The sequence below is a fragment of the Coptis chinensis genome, chromosome 2 (assembly GCF_015680905.1).
Source record: "Coptis chinensis isolate HL-2020 chromosome 2, ASM1568090v1, whole genome shotgun sequence".
NCBI lineage: Eukaryota > Viridiplantae > Streptophyta > Magnoliopsida > Ranunculales > Ranunculaceae > Coptis > Coptis chinensis.
Window position 1 is genome coordinate 12,075,713 of NC_141457.1, and position 26,751 is coordinate 12,102,463.

Genomic DNA, 26,751 nt, shown 5'->3' on the forward strand with positions numbered 1-26,751 from the left:
AGAACCACCTCATGAGGAGGCGAAAACCAAAGGTCAGCCTAAGGGTAGGTGCAAGAGAAAGCTTCCAACTGAGGATGAGAACTCTTCAAAGCGAGATTCATCTGGTTTTGAACATTCCCAACGTGAGCATGAAGAGTGGGTCTCGTCGCAACAATCGAAATGTACGCCAAATTCCAAGCCTTCTCATAAAACACCCACACCATCGAAATACCCTACTCCAAACCCACCTACAGAGAAGTCTTCTCCGAAACCACCTTTGCCACAAAAAAAAAAACCACACCACGGAAGAACTCTTCTAAAAAATCACCTTTACCACCTAAAACAACCACACCACGGAATAACTCTTCTCAAAAATCACCTCAAAAGTTAGACATTGGCATCCTGAGGGGGCTGAAATATTATGGTTTGGATATTCCAGAATAACTGCACAAATATATTGTTAAAGTGGATGACCCTGTGAGTGATGGCAATTGCGGGTATAGAGTAATGTGCATTGCACTGGGAAAAAATCAGGAAGAGTGGTCGTGGATGAGAAATGAGTTGTTACAAGAACTTAATGACAACCTCCCCTTATACTGTACATTGTACACTCACAGTGAGGTTACTTTTGTGAAACCTACAATTTCTCATGCATGTGGTTGGGCACCCTATAATAAGTGGATGGCCATGCCCTTTGTTGGATATCTATTTCCTTCGAGATTTAATGTCGTCCTCGTACATTTAGGAAGTATGTACTGCCATCTTATCTTGCCACTGAGAACCCAATCAAATCCTGAGAGAGTAAAGAAAGTGTTGGGTACCACTTACGTACAGGGATGTCATTTTGTCCATGTTGAACTTGTTGATGATTGTCCGGTTCCAAAACTGATGCGAAGATGATGTAGAGCTCGACACTTAATTGCAGATAGTTGGGATACTGCATTACAAGCAAGACAAGCGCAATTTATGGCATTGAACATTCCCAATTTAGTATTGGAAGACGAGCACACTAATGATGGGTCCGAAATACCAATAATAGATGTTGACTAGGAATAAGTCTATGTTAATTAATGTTCATGTGGTTGGAATTGTAATTTGGTTTTTGATACAATTTTCTTAAATTTGATGGTATTCTTTGGTCGAATTTGATGTATGGATGTATGTTTGTTTGATTTGGATGGTTTGGATGTTCAATGGTGTGGCCATATCTTTTGGGATTTGAACTTGGAAAAAATATAAAATTCTGTTTTTTGGCCTCTTGACCGGTGTGGCCAAGTCGTTTGGGACTTGGTTCAAACGGTGTGACCATGTCGTTTGTGACTTAGTCCAAACGGTGTGGCCACACCAATCAAGAGGCCAAAAAACAGAACTTCGTATTTTTTCAAAGTTCAAATCCCAACGACATGGCCACACCGGTCAAGAGGCCAAAAAACATAACTTCGTATTTTTTCCTAGTTCAAATCCTAAACGACATGGCCACACCGTTTGGACTTAGTCCCAAACGACATGGTCACACCGTTTGGATTAAGTCCCAAACGGTGTGGCCATGTCGTTTGGGATTTGAACTTTGAAAAATCCGAAGTTCTGTTTTTTTCCTCTTGACCGGTGTGGCCATGTCGTTTGGGACTGAAATTTGGAGAACCTCAATTTCTTTTTTCTTAACTTCCATATTCAACTTCCAACAATTCTAACACTTCCAAATTCAACTTCCATATTCCAACAATTCTAACACTTTCAAATTCAAAACCAAACACATAAAATGGAGAATCACATAACATCAAATAATATTTTGAAATAACATACGACAAAATCAAGTATTCATAAAGTTGGGTACAGATATCACAACGTCACTCTTTACAACAAAATCAACCTAAACAGCCCTATACTACTAGAACTCCAAGAGTTGGGATCAATGTTCAAGAATAGGTTGCTTCTTCACCTATGCTCCTTCACGATATCGTCCGCCAATGAACTTGCACCGGGTCAAATTGTATGCCTCTATGAACTCGTTCCATGCATCGTCTGGAATCGCAGTCCCACCCAATTGCATGCCTTGATCGAGCAAGCGAGAAATTTCATCAACGATGGGGTGCTGTCAAAATTAAAACGAAAAACTACGTACATTAGTATATACATTTATAAAATACCAAAACAAAAAAAAACAAAAACTAACGTTATAAGGTATTAACTCACCAGATTATGACATGGAAGACTCTGTAGGGAGTAGTGATTAGGATAGTCATGGTTTATCATTCGAATATGACTATTGTTTTCGTACCAACCCATGTATCTACTCACACACTCCCATGGATAAGACACAATGGGTCCTCGATGTTCAAGTTGTATCAAGTGATTCTGCCATTTACTCCAGTAGGAAGACGCAATATTAAATTTCACATCGTACCCGCGTCTGGAAGTAGTTCGCGTCGAAGTCTTTGGTCTTGGGGGATCTGAGGGTACAAACTACATATGACCCAACTGACGCACAACCCTCAAAATATTGTATTGCTCAACATCATCAAGAAAGCATATAAATCCCTCGAAAAATACTATTTCATCCACCTGGCATGTAGCTCGGACTTCAGCATAGGGATACCATTCAACCTGTCAAATAGCATATGATCGAGGAAATCAATCATTAACCACATACTATTAATATCAATTAATAAATAAAACTATTTATAAACAAAAATACTTACATCGGTACAAGTCATATTATCAATCACCGCTCGGGTATGCTTCAATGCAGCTGTTATGCTAGCATAAAAAGACTGAGTAACTGAGTACCTATGAGCACGCGACATGCTCAACTGATAGTCCAAGTTTAGAAATGGCCTGAACACCAGGAAGTACTCATAAATCCATGCCTAGATTAATATAGACACCCAGTTAACATTGTAATAGATAAATAAAATTGACATTGAAAAGAAAAACAAAAAAACTAATACCTGTAAGAGAGTGAAATAGCCTGAAACACCCTTCACCTTAGCACTTGTGGCAGTCCCAAGACCCCTGTACAAGTAAGCCAATAAGGCTGCACCCCACGCGTAGTCTTTGATCTCGGTAAATTTCAAAAGTAGTCTCAGATAACAAACGGAAACTACAGTTCCAGATGTGTCGGTGAAGGCGGTACATCCAAAGAAAAATAACATATAAGCTCTCACAGCAAACTGCAACTCTTTTTGGGTTGACGCCTTCTTCACAACAACCCCATTTTCATCACGTAAATCGTCATCCGTTACCTTCCCAATAAACTGCTTCATCAAGAAATCCATCCTAACTTTGGAAGTGAACTTATTGGATTTCATCTCCGCATCTATCTTGTCCGATTTCATCTCCGCATCTATCTTGTCCATGGGTATGCCAAGACCTTTGTGGATGAGTCTTTTTGTCTGTTCCAAGGTCAAATCAGTGTCCCCAGTCACTACTTTGCCTCTGATCGGAACTCCTAAGAGTTGGGAAACATCGTCCAATGTGATTGTCATCTCTCCCCATGGCATATGAAACATGTTGGTCTCTGGATGCCACCTCTCCACAAACGCAGAGACCAACACAAGATCCTGATGCCTGTATACACCTAAGACCAGAGCATATAAGCCGGTCCTTTTAAGCTCCACGTAAAAATTAGAACAGTCTGAACACTCTCCGACGATATCCCATTGTACCAACTTGTTAAGGTGCCCATGGCACTTCAACACCCCTCGCTCCGCCTAAAACAACAAAAACTCAGTATTAATGTATGCACAAGGTTTCGTAATACAAAATTTAAATACTAATAGGCACTATATGATAATATTACCTGCCCCTCCCAAACATCGCGAGCCACGTGCACCGCATAGTCATACAACAGATGTGGCACACGAGGGCCACCTCCATAAACACCTCTCTGGAACTCCAAGTCATTGTTAGATTTTTTTCATAATATTCACTGGAGGTACAGGTACAGGGACTTCTGGGACTTCCTCGTCATCCTCCTCCTCCTCCTCATCCTCCGCATCCTCCTCCTCCTCGTCATTCTCCTCTTTTACATCATCAGCACCCTCTTCATCATCTCCTTCACTATCAGCATGACTTACAACTACACTCTTCCCACGATCCATATTTACGTCATCGTCATCTACATCTAAATCTAAATCTAAATCTATATTTACATCTACATCTACATCTACATCACTCGGAACTGTCTCCTTTCTTCTCTTTTGATTTCCTAACTCTACACCACTTACAACTACATTACTAGGATCATCCGCTTTCCGATCCCCTCTACGAACTGATGCCGAGGTGGTTGTTCCCCTTCCTCTTTTTTTCTCAGGCGGGACACCGCGACCCAAACTACTACTCCCCCCACCTAACAACTTCTTAACACCCGTGAAAACACTTTTTGCTACATTCTTCACATTCTTTGTTCGAGGCATTGTTACAAAATACCCAAATAAATGAATAATAAGTAAATTGGAAAAATAAATAAGAAATAAAAGTATTTTGATATGATAATTACTTTACCAAAATGAAGCAAGTTGTGGCTGTAGAGATTGTAAGTAAACTTCCCGTACTTGAGGGAATGAGCAAACTCAGGGGGAAGTGGCTCACTTGAAACAAATGTAACCTGGATAATCAAAACAATACTCATGATAAATTCACATCTCATGCCTCCTCACTTAATATTGATAAGGAAAACTCAGAAACAAATAGCTAGATCCTAATCATATCAAGCCCACTCAATGTAGCCTATATGGCCGTGGCCGTAGGAACTTATTCTAGTTTCTATCCTGAGATCTTTTCTGTTTTGTCAGTCAAGATAAATAGAAAAAGGGTTAACTAGTAAGCCTTGCCTTCCAGAGGTGGGGGTGGGGGTGGGGTGGGGACGTGGGCTAGGGTAGTTTACTCGTCTCCTTTATCATATTCTCTCTGCCCGTTCATGGTGTGCTCACACTTCCTCAGTGCGCGCAAGTGCCAACCAAACCAACTGGGCCTTGCAACCACATTTTACTAATGTACCGTTTGGTGGATAATAAGACATGAACTGCTCCTAACATATGACATGATGCATTTCTAATTTTGACAAGTTGAGATATCACAATGTTAAGTTACATTCAAAACATTTTATGCTACTTGCATGAAAAACTATTTCTTACAAAAATTCTAAAAGCTTCGACGAAAAGATGACAATAAGGATGAAGATAAATACGATAGCTGATAAAATGATATTTGTGAACACACTTTGGTGGCTTGGGAAGATGGGGATATTCTGGATTCCCAAGTGTCAAAACTTCTGCATATGTCGCAGGAAATGTCGCTACATCTTTGTAGTATGGAATGCACACGACATAACATGATCACTTGTAACCGTCAGTAAACGAGATAAAATGATCACTTGGAATCAAAACATAACGAGTTCACATTTTTATACGACAAAAAACTAGTGCAAGGATAACTTACCACAGCCTTTGAGCTAATGGATCCTGAAATCCTGAAAAGTTGTTGGCACTTGTCAAAATTGCTAGTCAACTCATTAATCTACAAAAAAAAATAAAAAATAAAAAAAATAAAAAAAAAATTACACAAACAAGATGGAAACACAATTTATCTGATATACATATTATATACAAAACACTTACAAGCACATCAGTATGCTGATCCCTTGTTCCGTTTTCAATCACATCCGCCAAATTCTCCACCAACTATAACATATTAACCCTCAAAAGATCAATTAACAACATATAAACACAGTGGGGCATCTCAAAACTAGACAATAATCAATAAAAATAGAACTTTAACCATTGCCCCAAACACTATTTTAGCAAACTAGGCAATATGAAGAAAGTAGAAGTTCGACGTATATGTAAGAAATGAAAATGTGAAGCTAAAAATTGATGATGTTGTTGCTGCTGCTGTTGTTGAAGAATGCGTCGTTGTTGGAGAAGTTGTCCTTGCACAATTTTTTGTTTTTGGTTTTGGTAGGTTTTTTTGCGATTTTTTGTGAATTTGACGAAGGGTGGTAACTGGCTATTGCCGGTTTGTTCCGTGTTTTGGTTGGGGGTGTATGGTTCGAAGTTGCGCCCAACACAATGGGCAGACTCCGGCCCAACTCGGGGTATGCCCAACACAATATAGGGTCTGGCAATAACAGGACTCTTATTTATTTGGGTTTGTCTGTCGGATTTATGTTCGGATTCGGATATAATTTTTGAGTTTTTTTTTTTTAAGTATTATCTAATCGGGTTGGAATCGGATTTGAGTTAAAGATTTAGGTTTTATTCCGATTCGGGTTCGGATATTGTCAAACTATTCGGTTTCGGATTCAAATATAACTATATCGCCTAAACATCTATTCCTAATTATGATGCCTGAATGCTGAGATTAAGAGTGATTGAAATACGTAGCTGATGAGAAGATTCGGAAAACAAGTAGCCTGTGAAAATAGCTTTGGTTCATGTGAATATGTGATCTCGAGTTCCGTATTCAGATTCGTATAACTCGTAGAAATATTATCCAAAGCTAACGGGTCGGGTTTTGAGTTTTGCTTTTGGCCCAAGTCCGATTAAGTAAAACTCGCTTCACAGAAGAAGAAGAAGAAGAGAAGAGGAGAGATGGCGGCAGCAAGAAAGATTCGGGGAGCATCATCACTCGCTCGCCTCCTTCACAATAATAGTAATTTAATTCCACAACAGACGTTTCTTAGAACTCCATCATCTCAAACCTCTCATCCTTCCCAACAACAACAACTTCCAAAGTTCCCAAGGCACTTCTCTTCATCACCTCCATCTACCAGTAAGTGTTCTGCTTACTAACATAACATTAATTGTTGTTTAATAAATACTTACCTCAATTTGTTTCATTTTTTTCAGGTTCGTCTAACTTCTCAATGCTTAAGTCTGAGGAAGAGTTTAACAACTCAATAGCCCAGGCTCAAGGTAATGTATTTCTTTAATGTATTCTCAGTTTGCGTATTGTTTTGCCTTATTTTCTTTTCCTTTTATAGATGATCGCGTGCCTTCTGTCTTCTACTTTACTGCAGTCTGGTGTGGGCCTTGTAAGACTCCATCAATTTATTTCCAACACTACTTCATTTTCTCTTTCTCTCTATTTTTCCTCTTAATGTGTTCTTTCTCAATATTGTTTTTGCAGGCAGACTAGTGGCCCCCATCATTGAAGAGCTGAGCAAGAACTACCATCATGTCAAAATATATAAAATTGATGTTGATCAAGTAAGACACCCACGACTTAATTGATTATGAACGGCATTAGACATTTTCATACCTATTTTGTTAGATATAATATCTGTAAACCACACACTAGTTTTTGTCTAAAGCTTACAGCATGCTCCATCAAATTGAAAAGTATACAAACTCAGGCACTGCACTACACCTCACACAGACATTAATATATGCCGTTCTATGCATCGACAAGTAGAAGATCTTTCATTGCAGCACCCCTCTCCATGGCTTCATCAGAGGCTGTTAAGGAAGAATTAAGATTTAAGTACTCAAGTGAGAGGTCTGGTTACTTGACTTGGGAATCCATCCTCGCGAACAAACACCACTGCCTATGCACACACACACAGACTAGGAATTGGTTAATCCTGTCTCCTTCTCTAGCCAGAGTATACTGTTACAAGGACATGAAGTCAATCTTTTTGAGTGGAAGTTCAGGGCTCAATATATGACCCGTTACTATTACTAATATCTTCATTATTTGATTTGCTTAGTCCGACTTACATTGTAATGAATAAATCGTGTGACAATTGTTTTGTTGACTTCTACAAGTCAAATGACAATCTTTCATTATCAGTGCTAAAGAGAAAGCATACTCATTTGAGTTATATCAGTAGTGTCTGTCATTCTAAACCTAGAGGTCTCTCAATACCTTAGATGGGGATTCCTCCCTCTGTTAATTGTAAGGTTAGTGTGCTTTTGCACATCGGGGTGATATCAATTTGCTACCTCAGTTTCACCAACATGAATGTTTGAGATTTTTAGAAGGTATGATACCACTATCAAGAACACGACTTTAAAATCTCAATTCTCAAGGAAGGGGTATCAATGTTGTGTAATAGTTTAAATGGGATTTAGCTGGGCATATTGAAGGATAAGTTGGACTATAGAGTGGTGTATACAATATGATGTTATTACATTTTGGTGCTCACTTGATGTCCATCGTGGTAAAAGGGAGTACCATGTAGTGCTGAATTTGAACTGTAGTAACATCTTTCACGTTACCCTTGAAGTCATTCATTAACTGTGTCTAAATCTAGTTTGATCATCTGGTAGAAAGAATGGAGGTCTTTTTCACTTGACTGGGAAACAAATGAGAATAATATTGAGGTGATAAAGATAATGTGCCTTAGTTTTTTAATTGAGTTGAGACTATCTTCCATGTTATTACATTCTAGTAAGGTTCTTTGGTAGGAAACAGAACATTCTGCATTATTTAATTTATGTTATCCATGTCTGACTAATTAGAAATGTTTTATCTGTAGAAGGAGCTCGAGAAGACACTGAAAGATTGGAAGATTTGTTCTGTGGTAAAAAAAACTTGACCTGAACTTATTTTCTTAACACCCCTCCCCAGAGATGTAGAAACTTGGGCTGGTTTTTGTGTTAATTTTTGTTTTACAAATTCTTGTGTCAATAATGCTCATCTGTGTAATTGATTAGTTTGAACTTTGAAGATGTACATTGGCCTGCTGGTCAGGACTTGGGAGATTGGGCCCAATGGCTTGGGTTTGATTCCCACCTTCAACGGGGGGGAAGGGGAATTTAAGGGTTAGGGTGACCCTCAAATTTAACCCTAATCTGTGATGCCCCCTCCCCCAGCCCCTAACCCCTATCTCACACACACCAGCAAACTTAATTCTTCAAAATTTGATTTTCCATCTATGTTGCAAAGATTGTTAATCTAATTTTAATTATAGTTTTCCCAACTTCTGTTAGTGCTCATTTGTGATATTGTGTTTGGTGTGGTCTCCCCGATTAGGGAAATTCTTCAAGAATAATTTTCTTTTAGTTGTTTTTATTTCCCTATCAAAACTGATACCAAAACTGCAAAACATTGAAATAAACTTGAACAGCATTTAGGGGTTGTCAGCAGAAAAATATAGGAAAGACCATTAGCAAAACTAGGGCAGTTAAAGGTCTGATTCTTGTACTCTTGTAGAAAGGTCTACGTGTCTATTCAAGAGAAGAGAAAGTGAAACAATTCTCAATTCTGTACCATACTAGGACTAATCATGGCTTATGTTATTGGGGCCGTTCATATTTGATATTTGTATTAGATACTTCTGTTATATTCATCAGTGTAAAAACTATAGTGTCTTGGTCCAGTGAGCCTATAGGTGAACTGTAGTTTTGACGTGGAGGTCTATCAAGAAATCTAAGTAACCAACTTGTACATTTAGACTGAGTCAACCCCCATCATTTGGATCCATTTCACATTAACCTACTAATCCACATTAACCTTTTGTTGCAGCCAACATTCCACTTCTTTCAGAATGGGAAGAAGGCGAGTGAAATGACTGGTGCTGATGTGGCACTTTTGAGGCAGACCATGGCGGAGCTTTACAAGTAACCATATAGCGGACAGTTGTTTTTGAAAGAGGCAAGGCACATGAGGACTGTTAAAACAGTTTTGACATGCTGTGGTACCTATGGGATGTTTTTGTTATATACAGTAGAATGGCTGTAATAAAACTTATAGATAATTTCAGTTGCATGATTAATTCTAGTAAAATATCAGCAATATTTAGATCCCAAAAAGCTAAACTGACAGCATGTCTTCGAGAAGTAGTTGCTTGAGGGTAATAGATTATAGATCATTGTTTCAAGTTTCGGAACGTACCATGCTTGCACATCGTTACAACTTTGGAAGTTCCTCCATAAACTGCATTCTGCACATGAATATGGGTACTACAGTATTTGGGGTTTCTCTTCCAGAGCCCTCAATTATGTGTTGGTCCAGCAATGATTGACATATGATGTATGTCAAACGCCATCTCTGAAAATTTGAGACTTCAAAATTGCATGAGTTGCTATAGCATGCCCCAGCCGGAGTGGCACGACCAACTACTGTTTGCCACAACCGAACCAGTGGTAAAGTGGCAGTAGAGGAGTATAGGATATAGATTTTGGAATGAGCATAGACTAATGAGCCTGTTGTTCTTGCAAGATCTTTGTGATCTGTACATTGTTGTACGGTTTAGTGAAACAAGAAATTGGTCCCAAGGGCCATGTGCGAGAGAAAATCACTTACTTTTTTTTTTAAATCACTCTCAAAGGCATTTTTCGAGTGTAAATAATATGGAAAACCAATTTTCGAGTGAAAATAACTTGTAAGGACAAATAGCCCAAATTTGAAATAAATATTTTCTGATTTTACTCTTTAAATGACTATGAACAATGAGTGTTCGTACTTTATGTTGATGTATGAACATTGATTGTTCATATCCAAATAAGTTAACGTACCTCATACAATATATTGAGGTATGAATAATGATTGTTCATACTTCAATATGTGTTCCTACTGATCATACATTATGTTGAATGAACATTGATTGTTCATACTCCAAATAGATATGAACAATGATTGTTCATAGCTCATATTGAAGTATGAACAATTATTGTTCATATCCTAAATAATTGTACATACTAGTTCAATAGGTGTTTTTACTGATCATACATTACGTTGAGGTGTGAACAGTGATTGTTCATACCCCAAATAGGTATAAACAATGATTGTCCATATGAACAATGAGTGTTCATAACTCATGTTGAGGTATGAACAATGATTGTTCATAACCCAAATAGGTATGGATAATCATTGTTCATACTCCAATCAGTGTTTTTATTGATCATACATTATGTTGATGTATGAATAGTATGAACAATGAGTGTTCATAGCTCATGTTGAGGTATGAACAATGATTATATTGAGGTATAAACATTGATTGTTCATACCCCAAATAAGCATGAACAATGATTGTTCATATGAACAATGAGTATTCATGGCTCATGTTGAGGTATGAACAATGATTGTTCATAATCCAATAAGTGTTTATACTGTTCATACATCACATAATGTATGATCAGTAAGAACAATGATTGTTCATATGAACAATGAGTGTTTATAACTCATGTTGAGATATGAACAATGAATGTTCATACCCCAAATAGATATGAACAATGATTGTTCATACTCCAATAGGTGTTCTTACTAATCATACATTATATTGAGGTATGAACATTGATTGTTCATACCCCAAATAGATATGAACAATGAACAATGAGTGTTCATAACTCATATTGAGGTATGATCAGTGATTGTTCATACCCCAAATAGATATGAACAATGATTGTTCATACTCCAATAGGTGTTCTTACTGATCATACATTATATTGAGGTATGAACATTGATTGTTCATACCCCAAATAGATATGAACAATGAACAATGAGTGTTCATAACTCATATTGAGGTATGATCAGTGATTGTTCATACCCCAAATAGGTATGAACAATGATTGTTCATACTCCAATAAGTGTTCTTACTGATCATACATTATGTTGAGAAACAGTGATTGTTCATACTCCAATAGGTGTTCTTACTGATCATACATTATATTGAGGTATGAACATTGATTGTTCATACCCCAAATAGGTATGAACAATGATTGTTCATAGCTCATGTTAAAGTATGAACAATACATATGAACAATCAATCATACTTTAATAGGTGTTCTTATTGATTATATGTTATCTTGAAGTATGAACAGTGATTGTTCATATCCCAAATAGGTATGAACATTCAATAAGTATGTTCATACGAATAGTGATTGTTCATACCCCAAATAAGTATGAACAATGATTGTTCATATAGACAGTGATTCACTACACCATTTGGGTTTTTTTAATAGTAACACTTATTCATCCGTTAGCAAATTATTCACATTTATAATCCGTTAGAAATGCTATCAACCGTTGCTGAAATACTTGAATTATTTTCTAACATTTCTTGAGATATTTAGTGATGTTTCCCTATACGTTAGAAATTGTGAAATGGAAAAAAGAAAAGAAAAATCAGGTTGGAAAAAAAAGGAAAACTTAAGCGGGAGTTTTTCACCTCTCGCGCTCATCGAAAAGTGGAAAAGAGAAAAACCCTAAACCGTAAGGTTGTTCCTCACTCAGTGAGTCTTCCTCCTTCTTGCTCTTCTTCTTCCTTCCTCCTCCTACAAATTGTCTAGAATTTTGATTTTGGGTGGTTAGGGTTTTGATTTTGATTTTGGTTTTGGGTGGCTAGGGTTTTGATTTTCATTTTCGTTTTGTATGGCTAGAGTTTCGAGATTCATTTTAGGCATAATTGTTCGATCTATTGAATAAAAGGTTCTCTTCAACAAAGGTAAGTAACTATTGGTCGTGGTTGTAGTTTTCCTTATCTGCTGAACATGTTTAATTTTGGCCGTTAAATATTAATTTCTAAGTAACAAGTTTATCTCTGTTTCCGAAAATTCTAATTCAAATATCAGACAAGATGAGAGCTTTTCCATTTCTTTGTTCATCAGGTACTAATTTCTCATCTTTTTGAGTTTTTAATACTTTGGTTTTGAACCAATTTACTTAATTTTGATTATTCTTTGTCGATTTCATTATTTGGGGTTCAGTATTTTAAGTTTTTGAAGGTGCATGTTGCCATTAATTGCTGTTGGTGTTTCTTAATATGTGCTTGATCTGCTCAAGGTAACAACTAATGTAGTGTTTTTAGTGTAACAGTTTTTGACATTAGGCTTTTAGCTCATGGGTTTGCCTGAATTACTTTAAATTTTTATGTAAAAGATTGTATCTTTATAGCTTCATAAATGGTCTTTTCATGTTTAGTTTCTAGTGGAAAAGGTAATTTTGGTTCTTTTTATGGTTGGTAGTCATATGGTTATTAACTTTATTATATAGTTCATATAAGTTACATTAAATTTACACAACATGCATTTGAAATGCACTGTCTGATCAATGTATGTTATGTGTCCATATATATTACTCGACAAGTGTGCAGCTTGTTTAATATATTTTGTTGAAAATAATTTTGTTGTCATGTTTTATGGAACTGGAATTATTTGTAATGGTTCATTAGAGCAGTGGAGTTCTATTTCCTTTGTTTTAATGGTTCTTTGGGTCAAATTTCGTAATGTATAGTCTGTTTTTCAGTAATAGAAATTCTAGCAGATTCCGGCAAATACATTTGTGGCAAAGGCAGTAAATTTTTTATCTGATGCCAACATTATGTATGCTCCTGTTAGGAATCCAAATGCGGGAAATACTGCGGATTGGAGGGAAAGATATATAGGCATGATTTTTCCTCGAACCAAATATCCAGTAACATGAGCGCGGGCACGTTTCCAGGCAAGACCAATCTGAACGAGTGCACGCTCAGCCTTCTTCACACAAACATTACTGATTTTTCTTCTTCTTCCTCACGTGAGGGATAACTCCAACAAGATGGACATATGGCCTTTCTTAATATCAGTCAAAGAAAAAAATCGGTAATGGAGAGATTAGAAAGTCAAAAGAGTGGGGGAGATTTTGGGTTTAGCAACGAGAATAAAAGAATATTTGGGTTTCTTTCCCTTCGTATTCTCTTCACGCTGTCTTCCTAGACTTTCCATTTTTTTTAACGTCTAATTATTAATTATTAATTATTAAGTTACTAATTAAGGGCCCAATTAATATTAAATGGGCATTTATAGTGTGGGCATACAATTAAAAATGGCGTGGATTTGGTTTTTTAATTCACCACCACATGAAATGACCGATTACCCTTATTAAAAAGTGTTAAGCAACACTTTAATTGAAGGACAATATCAGTACTAAGAATTTACATAGGTGTAAAAAGACCAAATAGTCATTCTTAATAGTATTTAGGTATTTGATTTAATTATTCATTTGTGGGGTATTATGCGTACGAAAAATACCCGGATGAATTTAAGAGTCCAGATTAATTATAAGAGATCCTACTAGTAGAGATTTCAAACAATAAATGAGTTATTATTGTAGTACAAGGTTGCTGAAGGTGCCCCCAATCTCCAAACCTAAGACGCAACATTTCATGATTTCATTGTTCCTACACAAGTTTTTGGATTTAGTCGAACAACTAGATTTTGGACCCGGGCATACGCCCGGGATCTATTAAATATTTTGTGTGCTGAAAAAGCTTTACAAAATGTCTCACACAAATTTTCGAATCAGAATATATTTTTATTAAAAATAAATCAAAATACGTTAATGAGCAGCGATTATGGTGCATAAGTACTTGGAAACTAAGGGATCAAATTGAGATAGCATATTCACTTTGTGGTTTAGGATATTAATCCGTAATTTTTAAATAGAATTATCTTAAACTCGGTCTAGCTTGTATAATAGTTTTCTTAAATTTATAGTGATTTAGCGCAAATTTTCTAATCGAAATATATTTTTATTGAAAATAAACCCAAATATGTTAATGAGCAAATGATTATGGTGTATAAGTACTTGGAAACTAAGGGATTAAATTGAGATAACTTTTTCACTTTATGGTTTAGAATATTAATCCATAAATTTCAAATAGAATTATCTTAAACTTAATCTAGCTTGTATAATAGTTTTATTAGATTTATGGTGATTTAGTCAAATCATCACCATTCAACTTTTATGTACTAATGTGTACAAATCACTAAAAAAGCAGATTGATTATTTTCATATCATCAAAAAAATACACTACTCTCATTTGAAAAGATTTATCACATGAACGTGTCCTATGAACGGGTGTCATTATATTAAATTATTCTAAAAAATATTAGCAACTATGCATAACTATGAAAAAATAAAAATTATATTAATTACTCATTTAAATTTCTTGCACCATTCTCTATAAAAAGGAAGCACCAAACCTTGATAAAACTCATCGACTTCTTTTTATTGTTAGGTTTAATAATATAAGTTTGATTAAAGCTTTGTGAGAATGTCCAATGTAGCCAAAATAATATTGAAGCTGCTTGAATAGCAAGACATTCCCAATCACAATAAAAAAAATTATAATAAATACTATTTAAAATGCAAAACTATATTTGTCGAGACATTTATTCTCTCTACATATAATACAAATATGTTTTAGGGTTATTAGTTCAATACATTTGCATCAAGTTTTTGATTTTCCATTAATTATATATTCTTTGAGATTAGTTTAATGTAGTACGTTGCATCCAGTTTCTAATTTTTCATTAATTATTCTTTAAGGCTAGTTCAATGCAGTTGCATCAAGTTTCCAATTTTCTGTTAATTATTATTTGAGGTTAGTTCAGTGCAATTGTATTCACTTTATGATTTCCAGTTAGTTATTCATTAAGGTTAATTCAGTACAGTTGCATCCAATTTTCGATGTTTCGTTAATTAGTCTTTGAGATTAGTTCATTGTATTTGCATCCATGTTCCAATCTCCCAATTACTCTTTTTGAGGTTAGTTTAATACATCTCAGTATCCAGTTTTACGATTTCCTATTAATTGTTTTTCTAGGTTAGTTCGATAGTTTACAATTTCTATACAGTTTACATATATGTAAGGGCCTGTTTTTATAAATTCACTTTCGTTTTGGGTTCCTAATTACTCGTAATTATTCATGTGAGAAGGCTAAAAAAGTAGACATTTTGCAGTTACATCCGACTTCCGATTTTTAGTTAACTATTTTTTGAGGTTATTTCAATGCATTTGCATTCAATTTTTTATTTTCCATTAGTTAATCTATGATTTTAGTTTAATGCAATTGCATCCAGTTTTTGGTTTTCCGTTAATTATTCTTTGAGGTTAGTTCAATGCAGTTGCATCCGATTTCCGATTTTATGTTAATTGTTTTTTGAGATTAGTTCAATGCATTTGCATCAAGTTTTCGATTTCCCATTAATTATTTTTTGAGGTTAGTTCAATGCAGTTACATCAAATTTATAATTTCCCGTTAATTATTCATTAAGGTTAGTTCAGTGCGGTTTCATCCATTTTTCAATGTTTCGTTAATTAGTCTTTGAGATTACTTCATTGCATTTGGATCCAGTTTTCAATTTCCCGTTAATAACTCTTTCAGGTTAGTTCAATGCATCTGCATCTAGTTTATGATTATTTATGCTTTGAGGTTAGTTCGATACAATTATATCCGGTTTCTGATTTCTCGTTAACTATTCTTTGAGGTTATTTCAATGCATTTGCATTTAGTTTCCAATTTCCCACCAATTATTCTATGAGGTTAGTTCAATGCAGTTGCATTCAGTTTTTTATTTTTTGTTTATTATTTTTTGAGTTAAGTTCAATGCATTTGCATCAAGTTTTTGGTTTCCCATTAATTATTATTTGAGGTTTGTTTGATGTATTTGCATACTATTTCCGATTTTTCGTTAAATATTTTTCAAAGATTTGCATCCAATTTCTAATTTCCCATTAATTATTCTCTGTCGTTAGTTTAATGCAATTTGTATAAAGTTTCTAATTTCCCGTTAATTACTCTTTGAGCTCAGTTATGTATTTGAATCCAGTTTTCGATTTCCTTATAATTATCTAATGTGGTGTGTAATACCAAGTTCTACTGATCCATCTGTAGTGTCATTGCAAACATGACATAAAAAGTAAATTATGCTTAATTTACTATGTGGGATCATCGAAGATTATTCAGTTTTCGATTTCCAGTTAATTATTCTTTAAATTATGCATGACTCACTATATGGAATCGATCTTCAAAGATTATCTACGAACGGGTGTTGTTATATTAATTATTCTGAAAAATATTTGCAAATATGCAGAACTATTATATATTAATATTATATTTATCACTAAACCAAATTTCTTATAACGTGAAAACCTCACTCTCCATTAAAAAAAAAACTTGCATTTGATAAAATCCTTCAACTTCATTTTGTTGTTTAATAATAGAAGTTTGATTGATGTTTTGTGAGATTGCCTAATAAAGCGAAGTTCATATATATTGAAGCTACTTGAATCTGAAAAAGAGATAAGATAAACACAATTTTAAATACAAAACTATATTTATCGAGACATTCCCACAACATATAACCCAACTATGTTTTGAGGTTAGTTGATGCATTTGCATCCAGTTTCGATTTTCCGTTATTTATATTTTGAGATTAGTTTAATGCAGTTTGCATCCAATTTCCAATTCTCGTTATTTATTTTTTTTGATATCAATTCAATGCCGTTGCATCCAGTTTTACGATTTATCGTTAATTATTTTTTGGTTAGTTTAATACATTTGCATCCAATTTCCAATTTCACGTTAATTGTTCTTCAAGGTCGATTCGATGCATTTGCATCCAGTTTTTATTTCCGTTAATTATTACGTGAGATTAATTTAATGTATTTGCATCCAGGTTTACGATTTCTCGTTTATTATTTGATAAAGTTGTATTTGCATATAGTTTCCGATTTCCGTTAATTATTTTTTAAGATTAGTTCAACGATTTGCATTATGTTTCTAATTTGTAATTAATTTTTCTTTGAGGTTAGTTCAATGCAGGTTGTATTCAATTTCGATTTCTGTTAATTTAATCTTTGAGGGTTAGCTCAATGTATTTGCATCCAGTTTCGATTTTATGACAATTATTTTTTTTAATGTTAGTTTGATGTATTTGCATCCAAGTTTTGATTTTCTCATTAATTATTCTTTGAGGTTAGTTTAATGTAGTTGTATCCATATTCGATTTTCTATTAATTAATTTTTAAGATTAGTTTAATGCTTGTATTTGCATCCAGTTTTGATTTTCCGTTAAATATTATTTGAGGTTAGTTTGATACATTTGCATCCAGTTTTTGGTTCCCCATTAATTGTTTTTTTTTTTGTTAGTTTCATTCAATATTATACATATTTTAAAATATTTGTCATTATTGCTTTGTCGTTATTATTTTTTTTTTCATTTTCTATTATATATTTTGTGATGTTATTTTTAGTATAATTGTTACGCGTTAAAGATATATTCGAAATAAGTCGGTGTTTTATAATGGTCTCATAGACACTAAAATTGTATGATTTGTAATATGGAATTAGTTTCTACAAATCACTTATTTTTTAGCAATTTTTTTATTTGATCAAATATATAAAAATTAGAACAATAAAAGTGTTTGATTCGTAATATGAAATTACATTCTACAAATTACCTATTTTTTAGCAATTTTTTTTTTTTATTTTATCAAATATATAAGAATTGACAATACACTCAAACTCTCCAAATATAAGAATTAGAAATACACTCAAACTCTCCAAATAGCTCCAAATATAAGAATTAGAAATACACTTAAACTCTCCAAAGAGGTTCAATGTAGTTAGGATTGTAAGCTATTAGAAAATACTATCTTTCATATTATAGTCTTGGGATGGATGAAAAATCTAACTCTCATATTAGAGTGACACATAGGAGAGAGAAAATCCTCCTTTAAAGGTCTCTGTTTTAGTATATAGATAGTAGATATAGTTGTCCATTGGTCACGGCAAATCATGACGACAAATTGACAATGACATGCATGCCCTGGCAACCTAATACAAGGCGAATAGGAACTACTAAAGCAGTTTCCGAGGAGAAGGTGCAGTAATTCCCTAGAACTATATAGTGTTTTATAGATATGGCCTGGCTTCACCGGAGGGTAGTGGTAACTGGTAAGATTGATGATTAAAATTATGCAGCAAGATGCACAGTTTCAGGGAGTTGACAAGCGTTAGTTCAGAACAAGAGTCAGGATATGAGCATGATTCTAGGAGCTAGTTAAATAAATAACCATTTTAGGAATGTTATCCCCAAAGTTCCACTCAGTGTGCTAGAAAAATGCATGGTGTTAACTTTGTACAGCATAAACTCCATTTGTCTAAATGAGTAAAAAACTGCCTCACCAACATTTGGTATCATTCAGGTCTGATGAGAAACCATTACGTCAATTTTAGAGCAATCCGATACACCATGAATCATAATAACCCTAAGCGTGTTTTGTTTTGAGTCACATGAAACCAAATTTGATCCATTAATCAGTATAAGTTCGTCATTATTTGCGAAACACAATGGCCTAAATTTCCATAAAATTAGACCAGCAGAGAAATTTCTTGACTGATCAATCGTCCGGAGAAATGGAAGATTATGAGAATATAATATTATTCTATGGTAGATTAGGACACTCTAGAATAGTGGAGATCATAAATTGATTTGATAATAATGTTGTTATTCTAGTTTCCTTATAGGGTTTATTGGGGCTATCTATATAAATCATATTCTCATTTTCTTTAATAGTTTGTACCAACGACTCCCTCAAACCATAATTCTTCATCACCCACATCTCAATATTATCATTCTTGAAGAAATTTGCCCTTTGGGTGTGTATTTTAGGTATGGCTCAATATGTGAGCAACTTTGCTGAACCGGGCACCGCTGAATATGCTCCACCTGCGAAAAAGGCTGAAACTGCGGTGCGTTATTTACTGCGTCAATTTTAATTTCTTTTTGTGCTTTATTCTTGTGCCTTTCCATATGTTATGCCTTAGTACACTTCAAGTTGACAGGATGTCTTCTAGAAGTTGAAACCAGTGGGTTATAGAAAATAGTGTTACTCAAAGCATTGAGATGACTCTCTTTTCCTAATGTTCACTAGCACATGATATTGTTCTCGATTGGCATTGCCCAAAATAAATTCTTGTGATTATTGTTTTTTAATTTCAGGGTTCTCAATTTTTTGTGGCCCTAAATTGTTTTATATGTTTTCATAATTTCATTGTTGTTTCTGTTATAATTAATCTGTCTTTAGCTGTTATGCACCATGAATTCTGAACCACACATGTTAATTCAACTTTAATTATGTTGGTAATAATTTCAAAAGTAAAAACATTGGAAAATGCTGGCATGTGTTGGCTACCCCCTCCCCCCCAACACAGATGTTGCTGCTTTCTGTCATTGCTTCTGATCTGATTTTTGTTGGTTTTTGGACGCATTTTTTTATTTTCAGGTTCAAAGGAGGGCTAGAGTTCACCAGTTGCGACTGGAAAGTGGTGCAAAAAAGGCTGCCGAGGAGCTTGAGAAATGTCAGTAGCCAGCCCTTCCTTTTAGTTATAATTTCCTATGTTGTTCGATAGACTAACTATTTACTAATTATTTGTTGTTTTTTTTCTTTCTAGACGATCCATCGAATGACCCAAATATATCAGGTGATCCGTACAAGACACTGTTCGTGGCAAGGCTTGTGAGTGATCTTAGAATATTCTATTCATTAATTGTTTCAATGTGAATGTTCTTTTGATGACTGACAAAAGGATACTCTATCACAGAGTTATGAGACAACTGAGAGCAAAATCAAAAGGGAGTTTGAACAATATGGGCCAATCAAGAAGGTAGGTAGTAGGTACTTTAGGGCAAGCCAAAAGGCGCTTGGGTTATTGCCTTTTGACTTGTTTGGTAAGAGGTTTTGATTGTTGTTTGTCTTTACCTCCACACGTTTTCAAAAGTCTTCAAAATCCAATGCCCTGCCTATTTTTTTTTTTTTTTGCTAAGTTACATTGACATGGATGCGTGTGTCCGTATCTGACACAGATATGTGTGTCTGTATATAGCACGGCGAAATATAAAAAAATTGAGGTATCTCACATACAATATGTGTCCGTGTGTGTCCGGCACAGACATGTGGATATGTATCCAACACAGATTATTTTTAAAATATGGCGAGTCCATGTACCAGATATTTTTCGATAGCTTCACAAAAGATATCAGGAGTGTTGGCACTAGTAGGGTGTTATTCTTTTTTGCCACTTTGATCACTAGGTACGTACATTTATACTTGACCATAGAGTGTGTGAATTTTAATTACTGTCAAAATTCACACATTGAATAGGAAATCAAATGATATCAGGAAATGGACCTTAAAATTATGTACAGCTCCTTACTCTTTTTTGACATGAAATAGTACATATCCAAACAAATATAAGTTTAATATCACCTTTTGAACGCTATCATTGGTGGTGAGACTTCAGATCTAATGTTTATTGTGAGATTTATCTGAAGTAATGTTTTTTGTGGAACTGCTGTTTATACCTAAATAATATGTTTCCATTCATTGGTCAGCTCTACATGAGAGTGAAGCAAGTCTTTCGAAGTCACTATCTGCCTATCTCGTTTATTAGTTTATATAAGGATTAACATCTGACTACCCAAGATGTTTTACTAAAAAGACACCTAAGATCCAATCCATATATGGTGTCAGTTATTACTTGTTTTCGGGAGAAAATTGAAGGTAAACACATCTGGGCCTCCACCTGGGAGTCTTGTGAGACTGATCTGTGGTGCGTGTGTGTGTGTGTGTGAAAAATTTGTGAGTTTGGATATCTCCTTTTACTACATGGTTGGATTACTGCTGCTTATATCTGTAGTAATGACACCGCTTTATATATTAAAAGGTTCCTACAAATGAGTTGTATTGAACTATTGACCTTGTAATGTAAATTGAAAGCTAGTAAAGAGTGTATTTCAAACTTATACCTGGTCGGTAAGTTGTAATTGCCTTTTGTGAGGCTCTAAGAAAACTTGGCCGCAAGTTGTAAATGCATGGTCCCCACTTTTCTAGCTCATATGCCTACTGTGGAAGCGAGTCTGTTGAATAATCCTCCACAATATGTGGTGGATTAATACATACAGGCCACACCTGCAATTATGTACGGGTTAGTTATGTGTGTCCTAATTTTGACAGTCAGAGAATTAGTAGGGAGTTAGATATTCTCTTAGTTTTGTGATGATGGTATTTGGTTCTCTAATGGGCAAAATGCCAAAATCCCTGGTAAGAGGGTGGTTATTCTGTTCCACATTTGGTATTTCTCCTATCTACCTTGATTTTCTGGCAATCCATTTCCAACAGTCGGCAGCATTCGTCTTGGCAAAGCTCTAAATTCTAGTGAGCAGATTAGTAATGTACATAGACTGTTGGCCTTTATTTGTCAAGCCATATGAAAGGAGAGCTTCAATTTCCTTATCCATGATAGGTAAAACAAGTCGGGAGTATCCTAATCCTTTCCTTTATTTGAATTTTGGGTTAATTCTGTAGTTATACTAAAAAATTTGGTTTTACTTCAAAGGTCATTCAATAATCTCACGGCCATTCAGAGGATATCTAGGTATTTCCAATGCTGTTTTATGTAGTTTTCTTTTTGTTACGTTTGCCCTGGTAAGGGGATGGTAAATTTCTTCACAACCGGTTAAATGGCTTCAAACATTGGTTTTCCTGCGAACTCTAGCAATGGTGGTGATGCATCCAACTTGGACGAAGATTTACACCTTAAAAGGTGAGCATGGCTAATGAGGCATAGTGTCTGTCTGCTGTGCCATATAGGATATTTTAGTTTGAAAGCTTTATTAGGTTATAAAGTATAAACAAAAGAAGTAGTTGGTATGAGGTGATTATTTTGTTCCATAGTCTGGATTTCTCTGAACAAGAGGTCTTGTTTTCTGACTTTTGATTGTTTTCGAGCATCACAGGTCCATATGGTCACTGATAAATCAACAAATAAGCCAAGAGGATATGCTTTCATCGAGTTCATGCATACACAGGATATGAAATGTGTGTAAACAGTATGCTATTTTAAACCTTCCGTTTTGTTTTCCTATCACTGACGCTAATGGTTTTGATTTTTATGTCATACAGCTGCATACAAACAAGGTGATGGAAGGAAGCTGAATGACAGAAGGATTCTTGTGGATGTTGAACGTGGTAGAACAGTTCCAAATTGGAGGCCACGCAGACTGGGAGGTGGTCTTGGATCAACCAGAATTGGAGGTGAAGAAGTCAACATGAAGTACTCTGGCAGGTAATTGGCTCTCATCTGACCATCTGTCTTTTTAGTTTGCTTTGTGGACATCATAGCTTATTTTCAAAATATAGCGTGTTCATGTAACATAGGTTTGGATCCTTTAGCCTGCATAAATTTGTATAGATGCTACTGGTCCAGAAAGGAGCAAGAAAGAAACAACAAAAAAATTGGAAACAGAACTCCTAATTTATTTTTTCTGCGTTATACCGTGTGATACAAAATTTTAGGCTCCTTTGACGATTTATGTTTTATTATTATTTTTTAAGGAAGCAGGCAACTCATTTATGAGCTGCATGCATGCCACCTCACAAAAACAACATATTTTGTCTTGCAAACTCCAACATTCTCTTGATATTTCAAATCCTAAGACAAAAGGTGAGGTGGTATGTACACAACTCGCCTACCTGTGTTCTTTCTTTCTTTTTTCTATATGCCTTGTGCTCTTTCTGAGCTGCATGCATGCTACCTCACAAAAATAACATATTTTGTCTTGCAAATTCCAACATTCTCTTGATATTTCAAATCCTAAAACAAAAGGTGAGGTGGTATCTACGTCGCCTGCATGTGTTCTTATCTATTACATTGTGCTTTTTTTCTTTATTCCATTTTATTCTCTATTACATTTATATTTATACTATTTGAGATTGATTAAGCATTTATCCTCTTATCGCATGTGGGGCATTGCAATCACACAGATCCAATATGTTGTTGGTTTTGCTTGCTGACATTCTGTAAACGTATCTATTTCTCAAATATATCTTATTAAATTAATTGTTGTTTAATACATTTCTCAGAGAGATACAACAGTTGACTTCAGGTGGACCCTCTCGTTCCGAAGAGCCAAGGTCTAGAGAGGAACGTCATGTTGACAGGTAAGACGAGTCCTGTTATATATTTTCTCAGTGCAATTTGGCAAGATGTAAAATGTTTTCAATGTCCTTTTTGACTATGATTGTTGCTTCATTTCTGTTCAGACTTATAATTTTCATATGAACATTTTTTTCAAGGGACAGGGAGAAGTCTCATGAGAGGGGTAGAGAGAGAGACCGTGAACGCGAGAAGTCTCGTGAACGCTCACATGACAGGACAAGGGATCGCGAGCTTAGGGATGAAAGACTCCATAGGGGCCGTGAGAGGACTAGGGACAGAGATAGGGATAAGGATGGGAGACGAGAACATGATCGGGACCGAGGTCGTGATTCTGACCGTCGCAAAGACAAAGACTGCGGTTGTGAACATCCTCAAGACAGGGATAGGGATACTGATTGCGACCGTGGGCGTTCCCGTGATAAAGACACTGACTATGACCGTATTGAGTCAAAACATGGAAGAGATAGACGCGGTGAGCGTGACAGGGACCATGACAATATGGAACCTGATCATGGACATGGCTACAACCTTCCAGAGCCTGAACACGACCTGTGTGAACCACGAGGTGAGGGACAGTATTCCCATCTTGAGCCTCAGACTGATCACGAGCGTTATGATCATGTTTCTGAATGCAAATATGATCGTTATGACGAGGAGGCTGAGGAATACCGCTATGACTGTGATATTTCTGAGCCAAGGGAAAGGGAAAAGATCCGTGATCAAGGATGGGACTATCGCCACTCTGAGAGATCTGTTTCACGTGAAATTGAACACTAGATACGCATGCGAGCACTCTATATTGGTCAATTAGCTATATTATATAGGGAAACAACTTCATTGTTATTCCTAGTTTTAGCTTATAGATTGCAGGTTTTTGGAATGGAAAGAGTGGAGTTGTGTTTTTGCTTCATGGACCTGGAATGTGTGAAGGTGGCTAAAAGCCTTTCTATGCCCCCCACATGCGAAGGTAGTTGTGTATGCTGTTCTCCTCCACTGTTGTGTTTGCTGTAAACTGTGCTTGCGGGTGAGGAGTGTTTTTTGAGCTTTTGTGGTTCTTTTGAACATTCCAAGTAAGGATTGCAGTCCCTGATTGAAGCTGTAACACTTTGAAAATGTTATCTGGGGTCCTGGACCTTCTTGTTTCAGTTTTCTCGAACTATGATATGCTTCTGGCTTTGTACTTTACATCATAGTACAAAATATCCAGATATATCACGATATTTGGAGATATCTATCTAAATTTCAAATAAAGATATATAAATATCATGATATGTTCAGAGATATATACGGCTGTAAATATCGGTGATATTTTGACGATATTTGTGATATTTGGGGATATTTAGTGATATTTTGTATATATAACAATTTTATTTAATATTTACCATTATATTTCAAATAAATATAAATAATGTATCATGATATATAAAGAAATACCTACAATCTCTACGATATTTATTGATATTTTAGATATATTTACGATATTTGCATGTGAAACAATATCAAATATCCTCAAAGAGAGATATATCCATACATATCCAGATATTGAATATTGATAAATACCCATATTCTAATATTTTGTATTGTGTTTTACATAATATATCTAAAACCATTATTGCACAGTGGGCGAAAATGCTCATCTGTGATTTCAGGAGGCCACGTCAGCACAATTTTTAAGTAGATACCCAAAGTTAATTAAAAGTCAGGACAGTATTTTAATTATTCACAATCCAAATCCTTACTAAAAATTATACGGATGTTGGATTTGCTTGAGATTGGTTATATGTTTTTGAGATTTTAAAAAATTATAAGAAAACAATTACACTCCAACCAAAATTATGATTCGTGGTATACCTACGGAACATTAAAACACAACAAATGATTCAAAAAAAAAATCCCATCGCCTCAAACTATGAATCCTCAAAAAACGAAAAACCTTTAGCTCAAACTACGAATCCTTAAAAAAACAAAAACCTTCAACTGAAAATAAAACTTTTTCTCGCCAGCATGGGGCTGATTGTTTAGTGCTAGCAAGTAGCTCAGATTTTTTAGTAACAACAGATTTGAGAGGATGAGAACCGGATCTGAAAGGGGATTTGATACTTGAGTTTCCACTTAACCTGGATTCTGGGCCGTTGTTGGTTTTATCCAGTAAACTGCTGCCATCCATTTCATTCATCTTAATTGATGATGTTTTTAATTACAAAGAGGAGCAGGATTTAACAGCTACTTTGAAAAGGTTTGTAACGAATATTTGCTTTGATAACACCCATCCGCTATATTATCTAACTTAACGCTTATATAACATGATGAGTTTCAAATCCTTTATTAAGAGGAAAACCTGGTTCCTACTTAACATATACTTAAGATCAATAAGACTAGACCTTTTTTTTTCTTTGGTAAAGGCTCAATAAGATAAATACTTGAATATTCTCAATCTTATCTTGCTAAAAAAAGGTATACAAAAATAAGGGGGTGCAGAGGCGGTTGAGTAGATGAACTTCGGACACGAATATTTCTTATTTATGTCTTGAATCATCAATGTTTATTGAACCAGTTTATGATTTATTTTCATTTTCATTTTTATGACAAGGTAAAGCATAAACACAAACCATTTATTTAACGCACCTCATTTTATGTTCTTATTGTTACTTCCATACAATAGACTTGCTTTTATTCTATGTTCATTGATATTTCGACTAATAATTAGGTTTGATGAAATAAACCGATCATGGTAATGCCGGTAAATGTCGCATTAGGGCGATGAAACAAACACATCCCCATGGCGGATGGACAGTTGGATGAGGAGACATCAATGGAAGAAAATCTTGCTGCCGCAGGAGCTTGAAGTGGCTATGACACGGTATAAGGAGAGGAATTTGATTGTTGAAAAAGTTCAAGACGGCATAATTTAATTATTCTATCTAACGTTATGTCCTTTTGGCCTTTGAGTAGTTGGCGAAGAAACACGTATTTGTTTCGGGATGCTCTATACCGCCTTGCCGGAGCTCAACAACCGCATTTGAAAGACGAGAGGCAAATTGTAGAGCATACAATCAACGAG

At 35.2% G+C, this 26,751-nt stretch overlaps 3 protein-coding genes across 4 annotated transcripts; 2 read left to right on the top strand and 1 right to left on the bottom strand.

Annotated features, from left to right (window-relative positions):
- Positions 1–4,001: 4,001 nt before the first annotated feature.
- Positions 4,002–6,179, bottom strand: LOC147514907 (uncharacterized; the record flags this gene model as incomplete). The annotated part of the gene is made up of 5 exons (XM_086592734.1): positions 4,002–4,379; positions 4,483–4,585; positions 5,419–5,496; positions 5,598–5,660; positions 5,820–6,179. Coding segments are annotated over 5 exons (645 nt in total), but the record flags the coding sequence as incomplete, so codon positions are not given.
- A 38-nt stretch (positions 6,180–6,217) lies between these two features.
- On the top strand, positions 6,218–9,734 carry LOC147514908 (thioredoxin O2, mitochondrial-like). Of its 2 annotated transcripts, XM_086585465.1 has the most exons (6): positions 6,218–6,750; positions 6,828–6,893; positions 6,962–7,012; positions 7,108–7,187; positions 8,459–8,503; positions 9,448–9,734. In XM_086585465.1, exons 1-6 carry the CDS (start codon positions 6,570–6,572, stop codon positions 9,544–9,546), a joined length of 522 nt encoding a protein of 173 aa, XP_086441591.1. In that variant the 5' UTR covers positions 6,218–6,569; the 3' UTR covers positions 9,547–9,734. The 2 variants fall into 2 exon arrangements, with proteins under 2 accessions (XP_086441591.1, XP_086441598.1); XM_086585472.1 differs by lacking the exon at positions 6,962–7,012 and having other exon boundaries at positions 6,432–6,750.
- Positions 9,735–12,484: 2,750 nt separating this feature from the next.
- LOC147514909 (uncharacterized) lies at positions 12,485–24,971 on the top strand. Its single transcript, XM_086585478.1, has 9 exons — positions 12,485–12,530; positions 19,363–19,442; positions 19,976–20,051; positions 20,145–20,209; positions 20,295–20,357; positions 22,489–22,570; positions 22,655–22,817; positions 23,615–23,692; positions 23,828–24,971. Exons 1-9 carry the CDS (start codon positions 12,500–12,502, stop codon positions 24,465–24,467), a joined length of 1,278 nt encoding a protein of 425 aa, XP_086441604.1. The 5' UTR covers positions 12,485–12,499; the 3' UTR covers positions 24,468–24,971.
- The last annotated feature ends 1,780 nt before the right edge of the window (positions 24,972–26,751 follow it).

Bases quoted from the DNA above. Each gene is read 5' to 3' on its own strand.
- LOC147514908 (XM_086585465.1), top strand. From the start codon at position 6,570: ATGGCGGCAGCAAGAAAGATTCGGGGAGCATCATCACTCGCTCGCCTC. The intron at 7,013-7,107 runs GTAAGACTCCAT...TTGTTTTTGCAG, and splicing joins TGCAGTCTGGTGTGGGCCTT to GCAGACTAGTGGCCCCCATC. The intron at 8,504-9,447 runs GTAAAAAAAACT...CTTTTGTTGCAG, and splicing joins ATTGGAAGATTTGTTCTGTG to CCAACATTCCACTTCTTTCA.
- LOC147514909 (XM_086585478.1), top strand. From the start codon at position 12,500: ATGAGAGCTTTTCCATTTCTTTGTTCATCAG. The intron at 12,531-19,362 runs GTACTAATTTCT...TGTGTATTTTAG, and splicing joins TCCATTTCTTTGTTCATCAG to GTATGGCTCAATATGTGAGC. The intron at 22,818-23,614 runs GTAATTGGCTCT...TACATTTCTCAG, and splicing joins AACATGAAGTACTCTGGCAG to AGAGATACAACAGTTGACTT.